The following is a 19,140-nucleotide window of genomic DNA, read 5'->3' as shown; positions in this document are numbered from 1 at the left end:
AGGGCATTGTCCCACCTGTCCCCATTTCAAGTCTCAGTATTCCACTCTTTCCCAATAGGGACCCTAAACTCAGTGTAGCCAAACTCTCAAGGTTGAGAATTAAATCTGTGTCGATGCTCCATTGCCCTTATAATTAGCCTATTCTGCCTTTCAAAGTCTGGAGATGAGAAAATCATTATATGCTACCAAGTAGGCCCACTTGGTGAGAAACTACCCTCAAACTTGCCTTGCTGTATCAATGGTTCTCAGCAACAGCAGTCTGATTTCAAAGTCCTCATAATTCCTACTCTCAGATGCCTGTGATATTTCTCCACCAGCGAATTCCAGTCTACACATATTGAGTTCCTGCTCACCACTGGGTAAGTTTATGAACTGCACCCAAACGATATGCAAGGGCTATTGGTGCATCCCTGATGGCAGGGATGGGGGTCCTCACTGCCAACCAGTGGCATGTGTTCTTGTTGTTCAGTTGCTAAGTCATGTCTGACTCTTTACGACCCCATGGACAGCAACACACCAGGCTTCACTGTCCTTCTTTATCTCCCTGAGCTTCCTCAAACTCATGTCCATTGAATCGATGATGCCATACAGTCATCTCATCCTCTGTCGCCCCTCTTTTCTCTTGCCCTCAATCCTTCCCAGCATCAGGGTTTTTTCCAGTGAGTCAGCACTTTCCATCAGATGGCCAAAGTATTGGAGCTTCAGCTTCAGCATCAGTCCTTCCAAGGAATATTCAGGATTGATTTCTTTTAGCAGCATGTGATTCAGCTCCAAAATCCCTGTTGTAGATTGTACTGCTTGGGAAAGAAACTCAGAGACTCTGGGATTTGCTTGCTAGAAGAGGTTTACTGAGGATACTTAATGGGGGTGAAGGGAGCAAAATTAGACAGAGGAAATTTAAAGGCAATGCAGCTGCAAAGAGGCCTCAGCCAATCCTTCAGGAGCCACTGGAGCTGGGAAGCCCTCTCAGCGTTGCTGAGATTGAGACAAGGAGGTTGGGGCTCTGTACCACACATCAACCAGTTGTGATGGAGGATCTTTCCAGGGAGGAAGCGTGACTTGAGCAAGGCATCTCTCTTTGTCTGGGGCAATTCCTGGAAGAAATTCATCCGTGATCAGCAGCCAGCTGTGCCAGCAGCTGGCAACAGATGGCTTCTAGAAAGCAGGATCTGAGTTGTGCGAAACAGCATCTACACCATCACTAAAGAGGGACTTGGAGCCAGAGAATAGTTAGGACATGCAACCAGTTAACTATAAATGCTAGAGAATTTTGATATTCATCTGAACAAAAATAAGAATATTTAATGCTATTCATCGGAAGCTAAAAATTAGGATTTCCCAACTTGCCAACATCCATTGGACCCTCAAAAAAGCAAGAGATTTCCAAAAACATCTACTTCTGCTTTATTGACTACACCAAAGCCTTTGACTGTGTGGATCACAAGAAACTGTGGAAAATTCTGAAAGAGATGGGAATACCAGACCACCTGACCTGCCTCTTGAGAAATCTGTATGCAGGTCAAGAAGCAGCAGTTAGAACTGGACATGGAACAGCACACTAGTTTGAAATAGGGAAAGAAGTACGTCAAGGCTGTATATTGTCACCCTGCTTATTTAACTTATATGCAGAGTACATCATGCGAAATGTCATGTTGGATGAAGCACAAGCTGGAATCAAGACTGCCAGGAGAAACATCAATAACCTCAGATATGCATATGACACCACTCTTATGGGAGAAAGCGAAGAGGAACTAAAGAGCCTCTTGATGAAAGTGAAAGAAGAGAGTGAAAAAGCTGGCTTAAAACTCAACATTCAAAAAACTAAGATCATGGCATCCAGTCCCATCACTTCATGGCAAACAGATGGGGAAACAATGGAAACAGTGAGAGACTTTATTTTCTTGGGCTCCAAAATCACTGCAGATGGTGACTGCAGCCATGAAATTAAAAGACGCTTGCTCCTTGGAAGAAAAGCTATAACCAACTTAGATAGCATGCTAAAAAACAGAGACATTACTTTGCCAACAAAGGTCCAACAAATATAGTCAAGTCTATGGTTTTTCCAGTAGTCATGTATGGATGTGAGAATTGGACTATAAAGAAAAATGAGTGTCAAAGAATTGATGCTTTTGAACTGTGGTGTTGGAGAAGACTCTTGAGAGTCTCTTGGACTGCAAGGAGATCCAACCAGTCAATCCTAAAGGAAATCAGTCCTGAATATTCATTGGAAGGACTGATGCTGAAGCTGAAGCTCCAATACTTTGGCCACCTGTTGCAAAAAACTGACTCAAGGGAAAAGACCCTGATGCTGGGTAAGACTGAAGGCAGGAGAAAGGGACAACAGAGGATGAGATGGTTGGATGACTCGATGGACATGAGTTTGAATAAGCTCCAGGAGTTGGTGATGGACAGGGAAGGCTGGCATGCTGCAGTCCATGGGGTCACAAGAGTTGGACATGACTGAGCGACTGAACCGAACTTAACTATATGGTGAAGTGGCAAGATTTATTGCTAACCACTGCTTGTTCTTTCATCTTTCCTAACTTGACATAGGGAAGTTGACTTGTGTTGGATAGTATCATCGACTCAATGCACATGAATCTGAGCAAACTCCAAGAGATAGTGAAGGACAGGGAAGCCTGGTGTGCTGCAGTGCACGGGGTTGCAAAGAGTCGGACACAACTGAGTGACTGAACAGCAACAAACGTGACTTATCTATCCTGCTTCACTCATTGGTTAGAGCATATTCTTAAGTATTTTCACAGATCTTAAGTGGGAATGATCTGAATAGTTATATATCATATATATAACACTTTTCCTTCTATAAGGGTCTCTGAAACCTTACAGATTCTTAAATTGTAGTGCTTTTTACTCATAAGCCATAGATATTATTTCAAATTACATCTTTATAGAGTTTCAGCAGCAGTTCACAAGACTGGATTTCATGCTGCTTAGCCACCAAAAAGAAATGGGCTTTGCAAGTGGGTGCTAGTGGTAAAGAACCCACCTGCTAATGCAGAACGTGTAAGAGACCCAGGTTCAATCCGTGGGTCAGGAAGATCCCCTGTAGAGGGGAACGGCAACCCACTCCAGTATTCTTGCTTGGAGAATCCCATGGACGGAGGAGCCTGGTGGGCTACAGTCCATAGGGTTGCAAAGAGTCAGACACAACTGTAGCGACATAGGACACATACATTCACCAAAAGAACAGTAATGTTGTTCTAAAGAATTTTGTGTCATACGCGTGATCATGAGGTAGTGTAATGACCACACGCCCTTGTCACAATCGTTGTTTGGGACAATGGGCTGCCTCCAGAATCGTTTATAGTATATAATGGAGGTGGCAGAGGGGTCTCCAGAGCTTTAAAAGAGGGTTACACTTAGCCCAGGTCCCAGCTGCCATATCAGTTGATTAATTTTATTTTTGGCTCTTAAGGTATTGACATATACTCCCACCTAGCCCTAAAGACCTTTAAACTTGATGGAATCCCACTTCCTTCTATATTTTTTTATTAGGCAGTGGCACAATTACTCAGATATTAAAATGATGTCTCACGGGATTCAAGATATCCTATGATCAAACAAGCCCACAGTCACAGTCTCTAAAATGATTCTTCCTATGACACCTATTTAATATACATATACCCACATTTCATCGATTTCAAGGTGTATATTTTTTATACTTCACTGTCTCTGAAATCAGAACATGTCCTCAAAATGCTGTCATTTAGGGGTCAGTCTTGAGATAATATCATCACTTGCACATTTAATCTTCTATTGCTGCTAGACAAATCCACAAACTTAGTGCCTTAAAACAATACAATTTTATTATCTTACCACTCTGGGGTAAGAAACCTGAAATGGGTCTCGGTGGGCTACATTCAGGGTGTTGGCAGGGCTTGCATTGCTTTAGGGAGGCTCTGGGGGAAGCTCCTGGCCTTTCCCAGTCTTAAGAGACAGCTCTGTTTCCTTGGCTCATGGCCTTCTTCCTCCACCTTCAAGGCCGGTGATGGTGGGTCAAGTTCTCATATTGCACACTCTCCAGCAGCAATAGAAGACTAAAGATATGTATCTATTTTGCCTCCTTCTTTTGCATTTAAGGATCTTTGTGATTAAGTTGGACACACACGATAATCAAGGATAATCTCAATATTTTTAAGCTTGGCAGATTGGCAAGCTTATTCCTTCTGCAACCCTGATTCACTTTTGTCATGTAATCTATTCACAACTTCCAGAGATTAGGATACAGATATCTTTGGGGGCCATTCTTCTCCCTACCATATGCATTTTTTAAATTGCTATGTAGTTGATATAGGGGCTTCCCCAGTGGCTCAGTGGTAAAGAAGCCGCCTGTCAATGCAGGAGACTTGGGTTTGATCCCCAGGTGGGGAAGATCCCCTGGAGGAGGAAATGACAACCCACTCCAGTATTCTTGCCTGGGAAATTCCATGAACAGAGGAACCTGTTGGACTACAGTCCATAGCGTTGCAAATAGTAGGATGCAATGGAGCATGCACACATGCATATGCTCACATAATAGTTTAGCTTCAGATGTCCAACATAATGATTCACTATTTACCACATGTGTGTTTATCAAGACTTGTAAACTGGTCCCAGAGGTTTGGGAGGAAATCTCAGAGACAAGAGTGAAGCATTCTTTTAAAATATTTTGCATCTTAGTATCATAGAGGATATTTTGTGATAAAAACATATATGACTATCAATCACTATGAATTTAAAGTGACTCAGAAATCCAGTCTCTGAATGGGAAAGGAGTTTGGGGAATACTTCATCTAACTTATTCCACTTACACATTCAATTTTATCTGTGCGAGAGTAATATTTATATGATTAAAAATCTGTGTCTATCATAGTCAGTGAAGTAAGTCAGATAGGGAAAGACAAATATCATATGATAGCACTTATATGTAGAATTTAAAAACTGATACAAATGAACTTATTTACAAAACAGAAACAAACTCACAGACAGAAAAGAAACTAATGATTACCAAAGAGGACAGTGAAGGGAGGGTCAGGGGAGAGAGAAATTGGGAATTTTGGATTAACAGATACATGCTGCTGCTGCTGCTGCTGCTGCTAAATCGCTTCAGTCGTGTCCGACTCTGTGCAACCCCACAAACGGCAGCCCACCAGGCTCCACCGTCCCTGGGATTCTCCAGGCAAGAACACTGGAGTGGGGTGCTATTTCCTTCTCCAATGCATGAAAGTAAAAAGTGAAAGTGAAGTCGCTCAGTTGTTTCCGACTCTTAGCGACCCCATGGACTGCATGCTATTATATACAAAATGGATAAATAACAGGATTTACTATATACCACAGAGAACTATATTCAACATCTTATAATAACCTATAATGGAAAAGAATCTGGCAAAGAATATATATATGTATATGTATAATTGAACCACTTTGCTGTATGCCTGAAACTAACATAGTACTGCGAACCAACTATACCACAATTAAAAAAATATATATGTCTAAAGAAGTCTAAAAGCAATCTTGAAGTACAAGATTCTAAGTGCTAAGAAGCATTGAGTCACTGAGCTATCCAACTGGCAGAAATTTTTCTTTCTTAATGGTAAAAAGTAAATAATGACAAAACCTAAAGTCAATGGATCTTAGATTGACTAAAACAAGTACTTATTCAGATAGCCAATTTCAATATTTTCATATTTAAATAAAAGTAAAAATTATATGAATACATAACTATGTTTTGTATCCCTGTGATGATACTGCCATTACCACTAAGTGTAAAATTGAAATTGTAAGCATTGTGTATTTTTATTCCATGCAAGGAATTTGATTTCTCCATTAGAGAATAATAGCCAAAGCATTATGAATAGGTAATGAGAACAGGAGTGCTAAGGGAAGGGAAAGACAGGAATTCAAGGGAAAAAGGACTTTTTTAAAGTAGAAATTTTAACAGGACATACTCTATGATCACAACATAATAATATTAAAAGTAAACAATAAAAGGATGAACAAAATCATCTGAGCAACTTGGAAACCTAAAAATATTCTTTTATATAAGCCCCAAAAATGAAGTAAAAAGAGAAATTAAGAACAGCAAGATCTTTGCAGAGGAAAATTTATGGCCTTAAATTATTTGTTTTTATAGATAAAAGGCTAAAAGTTAAAGAATTAAGTGCTCCCTCTCAAAAAACTGGGAAAATAATGACAAAATACACCTAAAGAAACTAGGAGGCAAGAATCAATAATAACAAGAGATAAAAGCAATGAAATAGAACACAAAAGAAATGGAAAGGATAGATACATCATAAACAGTTCATCTTTGAAAAAAATCTATAAAGTCATTTAAAAAAATACTCAACAGCCAGATAGAGATAAAAGTGAAACAGGATGCATTTTAACTACACATATAAAAGAGATTAAAAATTATAAGAATACTATATATAACTTTATAGCAAACAATCTGAAAACCTAGAGGAAATGGATGATTTCCTAACTGAATATAAGTCACCTAAAATCAACCTAAAAAGTAAAAACATGATAATTACCACAGTAAGAGCTATTATTTTGAAAAGTCAACAGGGCAATACGGTTTTATCCCATCTTTCAACAATTAGAATTGCAAAAACACTTAAATTATTTCGGACTCTAGCCAAAGATGGAAAGCTCTCGTACTTTTTTAAAGCATAACCTTAATATCAAAACCTATTAAAGATGGCAACACAAAAAAGAAAACAAATAGGCCCACTTCACTATAAATATACGTAAGATTCTAAACATAATATTAGCAAAAATATAACCAATGTGTCAAAGGCATAGTTAATATAACTAAGGTTTATTTATGGAATGGAAAGTGTTTAATGGTAGAAAATCTATCACATAATTCCTTATATCTACACATTTAACAAAAAAATCATTGAAAATATTAATAAATGACAAAATGTTATTTGATATGATTCAGCAGTCATCTCCAATTACAAACACTCTAAGAATAATTGCAATAGAAGAAAACAACCTACAGGCAGGTAATTAACTAAAAATCAAGAGGATGTATTATCTTAAATGGGAAAGCATTGCCAAGTATCTTAATTAAGAACTTAGCAGATATGCTCAGTATCTTCATTATTATTTAATTCTGTCTTGGGGATTTTTGAAGAAAATAAAACATCTGGCATAAAAATAAGAAAAGAAGACACAAAACTATGTATTTTCTGTTGCTAATATGAATGCATGACCAGGAAGCCTATGAGAACTGCAAGTTTAAAAAAATCTTTAGAATTAACAAAATTAGCAAGAAAGCTGGATATAAGGTAAATATCAGCATCTTTTCTCCATTTAGGTCCCTAGAAATGATAAATATTATATTTATAGTAGCAACAATAAAATACTTAGATAAAATTTCCAAGAAAGACAGAGGACCTCTTTGAAGAGGACTGTAACCCCCTGAAAGATGTCAAATAAGGTCTGGCTGGTAGAAGGACATACCAGGTTCTTGATTGAGAAGACTTTACTTGATTTGCAATTTTTTTCAAATGTAATGCCATTCCAATTGGAATTTCAACAGGGTTTTGTTTTAGGGAGGTAGGAAAAGAATTAGATAGTTATATTTTTGGAAAGGGGTATGTAAAAGGAATTTTAAACTTGTATATAGCATAAAACATGTGAAAAGCAAGAGGGACACAATAGATATAAAAAACATATTTGCATCAGAGATGATATATAAAAGGGTATATTTGTATAATAACATCCTGGGCTTCCCAGGTGGTGCAGTGGTAAAGGATCTGCCTACCAGTGTAGGAGACGCAGGAGACGCAGGTTCCACCCCTGGGTCAGGAAGATCCCCTGGAGTAGGAAGTGGCAACCTGCTCCAGTATTCTTGCCTGGAAAACCACATGGACAGAGGAGACCGGACGGCTACAGTCCATGGGGACACATAGAACTGGACACGACTGAGTGACTGAGCACACACACACACACACACACACACATCTGTAATATGGGGCTTCCCCAGTGGCTCAGCAGTAAAGTCTGCCTGCCAATGCAGGAGACGTGGGTTCAACCTCTGGGTCAGGAAGATCCTCTGGAGAAGGAAACAGCAACCCACTCCAGTATGCTTGCCTGGGAAATCCCACAGAGAGAAGGGCCTGTCAGGCTACAGTCAGTCCATGGGGTCCCAAAAGAGTCAGACAGGACTTCGTGACTGAGCAACAAGGTGTCTGTAATATAGAAAGAGACCTCACAATCTGATTTTTTTAAAAGGTGGAATCTAATAATAGGTGAGGATATGAATAGGTTATTCTTAAATAGACACAAATTTTCAATAAATATATTCTTTAAACTCATCCAAAATTTCAACCAACAAATTCACTTATAGTCAGGAAGATGCAAATTAAAGCAACAAAAAAAATTTTTTTTACACTTACCAGAGTAGTAAAAACTAAGGAGAATTATAACACTTATTGCTGGTAGTTATAACACTTATTGCTGGTAGGGACATGGGGAAAACATACTCCCAAAAATTGCTAGGTACAAACGTAATGTATTACTGTGTTTTTGGGAAAGTAACATGTAACTTTTATGCAAAATTTAAAATATATAATACGCTCCTTGACCCTACAATTCCAGCTTCTTAGAACCTATCCCATAGAAATCAAAACACCACCGGTGAGGACAAATGTATAATGATGTTTATTGAAGTTTATTCATAGCAGAAAAGTAGAAATGAAGTAGCTAAATAAGTGTGGCTCATTCTCAACATGGAATATTAAGTAGCCATTAAAAGGAATAAATAGGAACTACTATATATCAATTAATTTTGGTGGATTTCCACAAAATAATGTTTTATATTTGTAAATGTATATATAGGCCTGTATATAATTGTATGAAAACAGAGGGGAAAAAAAATGGAAGGGTAATTACCATTTGTTAACACAGTCTACTGGGATGGGGAAGGAAGAAGAAAAGAGAAATGCGGGGACCTGGAAAAAGAGAAAGAGAAAAAGGAGATTTTTACTTTAAGAGTATGAGCACAATCAAATTATGTATTTATGAAAAGTTTAAACCTATGTGCATGTATACAAAAAAACTTTTTTTGAATAGGGAAATCTAAATGTTATCTATTGGATTGTGATTGAAAAAACACGAAAGTGAATTAAGACTCAGGGGAAGGACAACACCATAAAGCACTATAGTTTAGTCACTATGGCAACCTGCAAAGTATTTTTGCAGAGCTGTTCTCACAGCTCCCACATGTACAATCAAAACAAATATGCTAAACATTAAAATTTAAAGAGAATTGGTCATTTTATTTGTTGTATTAACACATTTAATAGTGTCACTGTACATAATGTGAAATTTATGTTAAATCCATATAATATTATATAGTCAAGACCATATATTTTTGTTTATTTATGACTGTGGTTTCCAAAGGATGGATAGTATAAAGAAAAAATTCTGATGCTATAATACAAGGTGATGAGAGAGGCTACATGCAAATATAACGTGTCCTTTTCAAACATATACACATGAAGGTATGCATATATACATATTTGCTTACATTGTGTTGTTCAGTCACTAAGTCATGTCCGACTCTTTTGTGACCCCATAGACTGTAGCACGCCAGGCTTCCCTGTCCTATACCATGTTATACCATATTTGTATATGTTATCAGATTTTAAAAAATCACATCGCTTATGTGAGTTCATTTCCATAGTGGTACTAAAAGAATTAACTATATTATCCCCTTTAGAAGATAAAATTGCAGATGAATAATGCAGAGTGCTTTCCATTATGAATTTTATCTTTTTTCTCCTTATAATTTCATGTAGTTGCCTGCTAATACAGGAGAGGTAAGAGACACAGGTTCAGTCCCTGGGTCAAGAAGATCCCCTGGAGGAGGAAACAGCAACCCATCCCAGTATTCTTGCCTAGAGGATCCTGTGGACAGAGGAACCTGGTGGGCTACAGCCCATAGGGCCGCAGAGTCGGACACGAGTGAAGCAACTTAGCACACATATTACCCTCTTTATAAGATAAAATTGTAGCTGAATAATGCAGAGTGTTTCCATTATGAATTTTATATTTTTTCTCTTTATAATTTTATGTATAAAAATAATTCACTGTGAATTTTGTTAAAAAGAAAAAACACAAAAACACAAAAATGATGGAAGATGGATTTTGGAGAAAGTTAAAACTTTTCTATTGTACTTAGTTTTCACAAGTATGAAGTCCCGAAGCAATTGCACAACAGAGTTTCACAAAATAGTAGGTCTTTCATTAAATTTAGAAATAACTGTTACTAGATAATTAAAGAACATGGAAGAATGTTTCTCATCAGAGATATCACTTCTATCCAGTGAAATCTTGGTATTTCTCCTGTTGAATATCCCTGCTCTGTTCTTCAAATTTTACCTCTCTTTCAAGAAGCCTGCCCAGACTCCTCTAGCAGCATAGGATATTTTACTCTTACCATCTGTTCTTACCTACTGATGCTATATTAGGTGGCTGGCATATTCTACTCCCTGCTTGGCTGTGAGCTCCTTGAGGGCAAAAACCAAGGCCTGGGACATTCTAGACCTGCAGTGTTGACTGCATACATGCATACAAACAGCCCATTTAGGTATCACTTATTTCCCATTTCTGTACTCTTATTTACGGTATATCATTCTTTAAATATTCTCACCCTTCTCAGTAATTTGTGTCTCCTAAAAAACTGAATGTATTTCCCTCTGATGATTCTTATTTCTACAGACCATTTATGCCCAGCATAGAGATTTATCTCCTTCTTATGTCCATGCACTGCTTCAAATTGCTCTCTAATTACTCCATATGTTCATACTTCGTATCCAAAGCTAGATCCTAGACAGAAATGATGGGGACTGCTTTTTAAATTTTCAAATATCCTAGTACCAAGCACAAGTAATTTAATCATTAATTATGGTTAAACTAAGGAGCACAAATGTATTTTTCACTCTCTAGAGTCTCATTGTACTCTCAGATATGTTATTAAATTTATAATTCTTTGATTTGTATTTAATGGATGGATTCGGGAGCATACACACCAACACAATGACTTCAAAATGCTGCTAGAATCACACAATGGCCCAAGGAAACCCTGGGGAAGTGATGAAATGAGTCTTTCTTCTTCATATCCCTACAAGATAACTCAAACCTTCCTCCTAAACTAGAGATAGTCCTTGAGCCTAACTGCCATCCTTATACATATGAAATTAACATCTCAAACTGCCTGCAAGTATCTCTCTGTCCAGACTTCCCTTAGAAGCACAATGAGACTGTTGGAAATGTAAAGAAAACATGAGGTTGAAAAATAATAATAAATTAGGTGAGATAGGAATAAAGAACATATAACCCAAAGCATGATTCTTATCTGGTTTTCCACAGAGACTCTCTGGGGGTTAGTGTGAATTGCCTGGGAATAGAACAAGGAGGCGGGCATTTACTTGAGAAGCAACTGACAAAAATATAAAACCTACATGAATGATCATCATCAACTTAAAAAATAATAAAAGTACCAAAAAATAACTAGAGAATAAAGAAGGGATAAAAGTGCTGAAGTTTTAAGTATATTTATACAATCATTTTGCTTTGGTGAATCTTTACTACAAAATCTTATTCACTCTTCAAAACTAACCATGATTTGACTACAAAGACAGTTAAAACTCTAAGCCAATTTTGAGCTAGACCTTTGCATTAAGACAAAAACACAGAATCCAGTATTAAATGCACAGCACACATGAATGAAGAGAGGGTCTAAATGGCTACTGAAGTGATATTTCCCCCTAAACATATGGCATTGACATCAAGAACTCATAACCACTTGGACCAAGACCTAAAACCAGCTGTAACGTGAAATCTGCTAAAGAAGTAAAGAATATTTCTGTATTGCATTAAAATTTGGTTTCTTTCCAGAGCTATTATTTTAACAGATACTCATTATATGTGCACTGCACTTTGCTATCACTTTTTTCTCTCCAAGGTTAGTTCAAAGTGTAGGACCAAAACCTTACAGAAAGACATAAAGAGGAAGATCTGCCTCTCTAATCATCCCAGCTGAAGATGACTTTTCCATACACTGATGTTCACATGAATCGGTACCCCAGCTGACATGTCTTAGATGGATAGAAATACCTAAACTTCATCATTGAAAATACAGATGCCCTAAAAAATGTATAATTCCAGATGAATAGTAATGGCTATTAACCTTACTAATATATATTTGAGTACAGACTGGAAAAGGTGGGAGCCAACAAATCTTTAATATATTTTCAAGTATGCATAAAGGAACTGGGTAGTTTTTACACATAATAGTGAATTGTCTATGCTAAGTCACTTCAGTCATGTCCAACTCTGTGCAACCTCATAGATGGCAGCCCACCCGGCTCCCCCATCCCTGGGATTCTCCAAGCAAGAACACTGGAGTGGGTTGCCATTTCCTTCTCCAATGCATGAAAGTGAAAAGTGAAAGTGAAGTTGCTCAGTCATGTCCGAATCTTCGCTACCCCATGGACTGCAGCCTACCAGGCTCCTCCGTCCATGGAATTTTCCAGGCAAGAGTACTGGAGTGGGGTGCCATTGCCTTCTCCAGCGCACCACTTAGTTAATAAATATCAATCAAGGATAGACTGGAAACTTAGCAAGAAGCCTTCAAGTTAGTTGCAATAGCAAAAGCCAAAAGCTTGACCTCCCTCCGAAAGCTTCGGCTGAGATTAAGCAAGGATGAGTTCAGCCCTTCCTTGAGAGCAGGCAGGCAGCTGACTAGAGACTTTGACCAAACAAAAGGATTGATAACACGTCCTTACTGACATTTTGGAGTAACACCCATCCCTCCTCGCTCATTCTAAAGATAAGGATTATGAAGCCCAGATAGTTGACATAACTTAGTCACCCAACTACTAAATAACAGACTGAGACTACCTCCAAGGTCCAAGGTAAGGAGCAGTGGCTGCGCTTTGCTGGAGTAGCCGTGAAGAGATATCCCACGTCCAAGGTAAGAGAAACCCAAGTAAGACGGTAGGTGTTGCAAGAGGGCAGACACACTGAAAACATAACCACAGAAAACTAGTCAATCTAATCACACTAGGACCATAGCCTTGTCTAACTCAATGAAACTAAGCCATGCCCTGTGGGGCCACACAAGACGGGCGGGCATGGTGGAGAGGTCTGATAAAATGTGGTCCACTGGAGAAGGGAATGGCAAACCACTTCAGTATTCTTGCCTTGAGAACCCCAAGAACAGTATGAAAAGGCAAAATGATAGGATACTGAAAGAGGAACTCAACAGGTCAGTAGGTGCCCAATATGCTACTGGAGATCAGTGGAGAAATAACTCCAGAAAGAATGAAAGGATGGAGCCAGAGCACAAACACCACCCAGTCGTGGATATGACTGGTGATAGAAGCAAGGTCTGATGCTGTAAAGATCAATATTGCATAGGAACCTGGAATGTCAGGTCCATGAATCAGGGCAAATTGGAAGTGGTCAAACAGGAGATGGCAAGAGTGAATGTCGACATTCTAGGAATCAGCGAACTAAAATGGACTGGAATGGGTGAATTTAACTCAGATGACCATTATATCTACTACTGTGGGCAGGAATCCCTTAGAAGAAATGGAGTAGCCATCATGGTCAACAAAAGAGTCCGAAATGCAGTACTTGGATGCAATCTCAAAAACGACAGAATGATCTCTGTTCGTTTCCAAGGCAAACCATTCAATATCACGGTAATCCAAGTCTATGCCCCAACCAGTAACACTGAAGAAGCTGAAGTTGAATGGTTCTATGAAGACCTACAAGACCTTTTAGAACTAACACGTAAAAAAGATGTCCTTTTCTTTATAGGGGACTGGAATGCAAAAGTAGGAAGTCAAGAAACACCTGGAGTAACAGGCAAATTTGGCCTTGGAATATGGAATGAAGCAGGGAAAAGACTAACAGAGTTTTGCCAAGAAAATGCACTGGTCATAGCAAACACCCTCTTCCAACAACACAAGAGAAGACTACACATGGACATCACCAGATGGTCAACACCGAAATCAGATTGATTATATTCTTTGAAGCCAAAGATGGAGAAGCTTTATACAGTCAACAAAAACAAGACCAGGAGCTGACTGTGGCTCAGATCATCAACTGCTAAGTCACTTCTGTCATGTCCGACTCTGGGTGACCCCATAGAGGGCAACCAAACAGGCTCCTCCGTTCCTGGGATTCTCCAGGCAAGAATACTGGAGTGGGTTGCCATTTCCTTCTCCAATGCAAGGAAGTGAAAAGTGAAACTGAAATCGCTCAGTGGTGTTCGACTCTTAGCGACCTCATGGACTGCAGCCTACCAGGCTCCTCTGTCCATGGGATTTTTCAGGCAAGAGTACTGGAGTGGGTTGCCATATTGCCAAATTCGGACTTAAATTGAAGAAAGTAGGGAAAACCACTAGACCATTCAGGTATGACCTAAATCAAATCCCTTATCATTATACAGTGGAAGTAAGAAATAGATTTAAGGGACGAGATCTGATAGATAGAGTGCCTGATGAACCATGGACGGAGGTTCGTGACATTGTACAGGAGACAGGGATTAAAATGATCCCCGTGGAAAAGAAATGTAAAGAAGCAAAATGGCTATCTGAAGAGGACTTACAAATAGCTGTGAAAAGAAGAGAAGTGAAAAGCAAAGGAGAAAGGAAAGATACAAGCATATGAATGCAGAGTTCCAAAGAATAGCAAGAAGAGATAAGAAAGCTTTCCTCAGTGATCAATGCAAAGAAATAGAGGAAAAGAACAGAATGGGAAAGACTAGAGATCTCTTCAAGAAAATTAGAGACATCAAGGGAACATTTCATGCAAAGATGGGCTCGATAAAGGACAGAAATGGTATGGACCTAACAGAAGCAGAAGATATTAAGACAAGGTGGCAAGAATACACAGAAGAACTGTACAAAAAAAGATCTTCACGACCCAGATAATCACGATGGTGTGATCACTCATCTAGAGCCAGAATTCCTGAAATGTGAAGTCAAGTGGGCCTCAGAAAGCATCACTACGAACAAAGCTAGTAGAGGTGATGGAATTCTAGTTGAGTTTTTCAAATCCTGAAAGATGATGCTGTGAAAGTGGTGCACTCAATATGCCAGCATATTTGGAAAACTCAGCAATGGCCACAGGACTGGAAAAGGTCACTTTTCCTTCCAATCCCAAAGAAAGGCAATGCCAAAGAATGCTCAAACTACCGCACAATTGCACTCATCTCACATGCTAGTAAAGTAATGCTCAAAATTCTCCAAGCCAGACTTCAGCAATACGTGGACCGTGAACTTCCTGTTGTTCAAGCTGGTTTTAGAAAAGGCAGAGTAACCAGAGATCACATTGCCAACATCTGCTGGATCATGGAAAAAGCAAGAGAGTTCCAGAAAAACATCTATTTCTGCTTTATTGACTATGCCAAAGCCTTTGACTGTGTGGATCACAAGAAACTGTGGAAAATTCTTCAAGAGATGGGAATCCCAGACCACCTGACCTGCCTCTTGAGAAATCTGTATGCAGGTCAGGAAGCAACAGTTAGAACTGGATATGGAACAACAGACTGGTTACAAATAGGAAAAGGAATACGTCAAGGCTGTATATTGTCACCCTGCTTATTTAACTTACATGCAGAGTACATCATGAGAAATGCTGGGCTGGAAGAAGCACAAGCTGGAATCAAGATTGCCGGGAGAAATATCAATAACCTCAGATATGCAGATGACACCACCCTTATGGCAGAAAGTGAAGAGGAACTCAAAAGCCTCTTGATGAAAGTGAAAGAGGAGAGTGAAAAAGTGGGCTTAAAGCTCAACATTCAGAAAACGAAGGTCATGGTATCTGGTCCCATCACTTCATGGGAAATAGATGGGGAAACAGTGGAAACAGTGTCAGACTTTATTTTTCTGGGCTCCAAAATCACTGCAGATGGTGATTGCAGCCATGAAATTAAAAGATGCTTACTCCTTGCAAGAAAAGTTATGAGCAACCTAGATAGCATATTCGAAAGCAGAGACATTACTTTGCCAACAAAGGTCTGTCTAGTCAAGGCTATGGTTTGTCCTGTGGTCATGTATGGATGTGAGAGTTGGACTGTGAAAAAAGCGGAGCACTGAAGAATTTATGCTTTTTGCACTGTGCTGTTGGAGAAGACTCTTGAGAGTCCCTTGGACTGCAAGGAGATCCAACCAGTCCATTCTGAAGGAGATCAGACTTCCATTTCTTTGTAAGGAATGATGCTAAAGCTGAAACTCCAGTACTTTGGCCACTTCATGCGAAGCAGTGACTCATTGGAAAAGACTCTGATACTGGGAGGGATTGTGAGCAGGAGGAGAAGAGGATGACAGAGGATGAGATGGCTGGATGGCATCACTGACTCGATGGATGTGAGTCTGAGTGAACCCCGGGAGTTGGTGATGGACAGGGAGGCCTGGCGTGCTGCGGTTCATGAGGTCGCAAAGAGTCGGACATGACTGAGTGACTAAACTGAACTGAACTGACTAGCTCCGGCTTAAGTCACTCCCTTTGGGCCCAAGCCACCTCGGGGTCTCTCCCACTTGGTGATCACCGTCTCCTGGCTCACCTTCCTCTGAAGCCCAGCCTCCCGGCAACCACGGGAACTTCAGTTAAGTTCAGTTCAGTCGCTCAGTTGTGTCCGACTTTTTGCGACCCCATGCATCACAGCATGCCAGGCCTCCCTGTCCATCACCAACTCCCGGAGTTCACACAGACTCACGTCCATCGAGTCCATGATGCCATCCAGCCATCTCATCCTCTGTCGTCCCCTTCTCCTCCTGCCCACAATCCCTCCCAGCATCAGAGTCTTTTCTAATGAGTCAAATCTTCACATGAGGTGGCCAAAGTACTGGAGTTTCAGCTTTAGCATCAGTCCTTCCAAAGAAATCCCAGGGCTGATCTCCTTCAGAATGGACTGGTTGGATCTCCTTGCAGTCCAAGGGACTCTCAAGAGTCTTCTCCAGCACCACAGTTGAAAAGCATCAATTCTTTGGTTCTCAGCCTTCGTCACAGTCCAACTCTCACATCCATACATGACCACAGGAAAAACCATAGCCTTGACTAGATGGACCTTAGTCGGCAAAGTAATGTCTCTGCTTTTGAATATACTATCTAGTTTGGTCATAACTTTTCTTCCAAGGAGTAAGCATCTTTTAATTTCATGGCTGCAGTCACCATCTGCAGTGATTTTGGAACCCAAAAAAATAAAGTCTGACACTGTTTCCACTGTTTCCCCATCTATTTCCCATGAAGTGATGGGACCAGATGCCATGATCTTCGTTTTCTGAATGTTGAGCTTTAGGCCAACTTTTTCACTCTCCTCTTTCACTTTCATCAAGAGGCTCTTTAGTTCCTCTTCACTTTCTGCCATAAGGGTGGTGTCATCTGCATATCTGAGGTTATTGATATTTCTCCTGGCAATCTTGAGTCCAGCTTGTGCTTCTTCCACCTCAGCTTTTCTCATGATGTACTCTGCATCTAAGTTAAATAAGCAGGGTGACAATATACAGCCTTGATGTACTCCTTTTCCTATTTGTAACCAGTCTGTTGTTCCATATCCAGTTCTAACTGTTGCTTCCCGACCTGCATACAGATTTCTCAAGAGGCAGGTCAGGTGGTCTGGGATTCCCATCTCTTGAAGAATTTTCCACAGTTTCTTGTGATCCACACAGTCAAAGGCTTTGGCATAGTCAATGGGGCAGAAATAGATGTTTTTCTGGAACTCTCTTGCTTTTTCCATGATCCAGCGGATGTTGGCAATGTGATCTCTGGTTACTCTGCCTTTTCTAAAACCAGCTTGAACAACAGGAAGTTCACGGTCCACGTATTGCTGAAGTCTGGCTTGGAGAATTTTGAGCATTACTTTACTAGCATGTGAGATGAGTGCAATTGTGCGGTAGTTTGAGCATTCTTTGGCATTGCCTTTCTTTGGGATTGGAAGGAAAAGTGACCTTTTCCAGTCCTGTGGCCATTGCTGAGTTTTCCAAATGTGCTGGCATATTGAGTGCACCACTTTCACAGCATCATCTTTCAGGATTTGAAAAACTCAACTAGAATTCCATCACCTCTACTAGCTTTGTTCGTAGTGATGCTTTCTGAGGCCCACTTGACTTCACATTTCAGGAATTCTGGCTCTAGATGAGTGATCACACCATTGTGATTATCTGGGTCGTGAAGATCTTTTTTGTACAGTTCTTCTGTGTATTCTTGCCACCTCGTCTTAATATCTTCTGCTTCTGTTAGGTCCATACCATTTCTGTCCTTTATCGAGCCCATCTTTGCATGAAATGTTCCCTTGATGTCTCTAATTTTCTTGAAGAGATCTCTAGTCTTTCCCATTCTGTTCTTTTCCTCTATTTCTTTGCATTGATTGCTGAAGAAGGCTTTCTTATCTCTTCTTGCTATTCTCTGGAACATGGGAACTTCAAGCTGCAGTCAGTAAGGAACCTCACGGTGGAATCTGCAGAGGACGAGGCCAGGCATGCTCTCTTCCTGATCCAGGAGTGCTTAGAGGTCCACACGTGCCCCCACATGCCTGCCATGGCCAGAAACGACACCTCCACTGGCCCTGGAATTGGCCCTGAAACCTTTCACCCAGCCAAGGTATCCGGGATGAAGACTCGGCCCTCCTCCAGTGCGACACTCAACCTGCAACTTAGACCTGATCAGTGAATTGTCTATATCTCAGCACAACCATAAGTAAATAAATAAATAACGTTTCTTTTTTAAAAAAGATATAAAAAGATATACAGGTGAATTGTCTATATCTTTTTTAAAAAAGAAACTGTATTTGTTTATTTACTTATGGTTGTGCTGGGTCTTCATTGCCGCACATGGTTTTCTCTAGCTGCTAGGAGCAAGGGCTACTTTTCCTTACATTGCACAGGCTTCTCATTTTGGTGGTTTCTCTTGTTGTGGAGCACAGGCCCTGGGTCTAGTGGGTTTCAGTAGTTGCAGTGCCTGGGCTCAACAGCTGCAGTTCTGCAACTCTAGAACACAGGCTCAGTGGTCCTGGTGCACCTGCTTGGTTGCTCTGTGGTATGTGGGATTTTCCCAGATCAGGGATCGAACCCATGTCTCTTGCATTAGCTGGTGGATCCTTTACCACTG

The 19,140-nt window shown here is 40.0% G+C and overlaps 1 protein-coding gene across 1 annotated transcript in view; it reads right to left on the bottom strand.

Annotated features, from left to right (window-relative positions):
* Nucleotides 8,702–19,140, bottom strand: part of LOC102185228 (formiminotransferase N-terminal subdomain-containing protein) — a 75,513-nt gene continuing 65,074 nt past the window's right edge. Inside the window, exon 6 of the mRNA XM_018061220.1 lies at nucleotides 8,702–8,963. Within this exon, the coding sequence (XP_017916709.1) occupies nucleotides 8,911–8,963 (53 nt within the window). The 3' untranslated portion in view covers nucleotides 8,702–8,910. The remainder of the gene's footprint in view (nucleotides 8,964–19,140) is intronic.

Source organism: Capra hircus, chromosome 2, assembly GCF_001704415.2.
Source record: "Capra hircus breed San Clemente chromosome 2, ASM170441v1, whole genome shotgun sequence".
Classification (NCBI taxonomy): domain Eukaryota; kingdom Metazoa; phylum Chordata; class Mammalia; order Artiodactyla; family Bovidae; genus Capra; species Capra hircus.
This window is presented reverse-complemented; position numbering and strand designations above follow the sequence as displayed.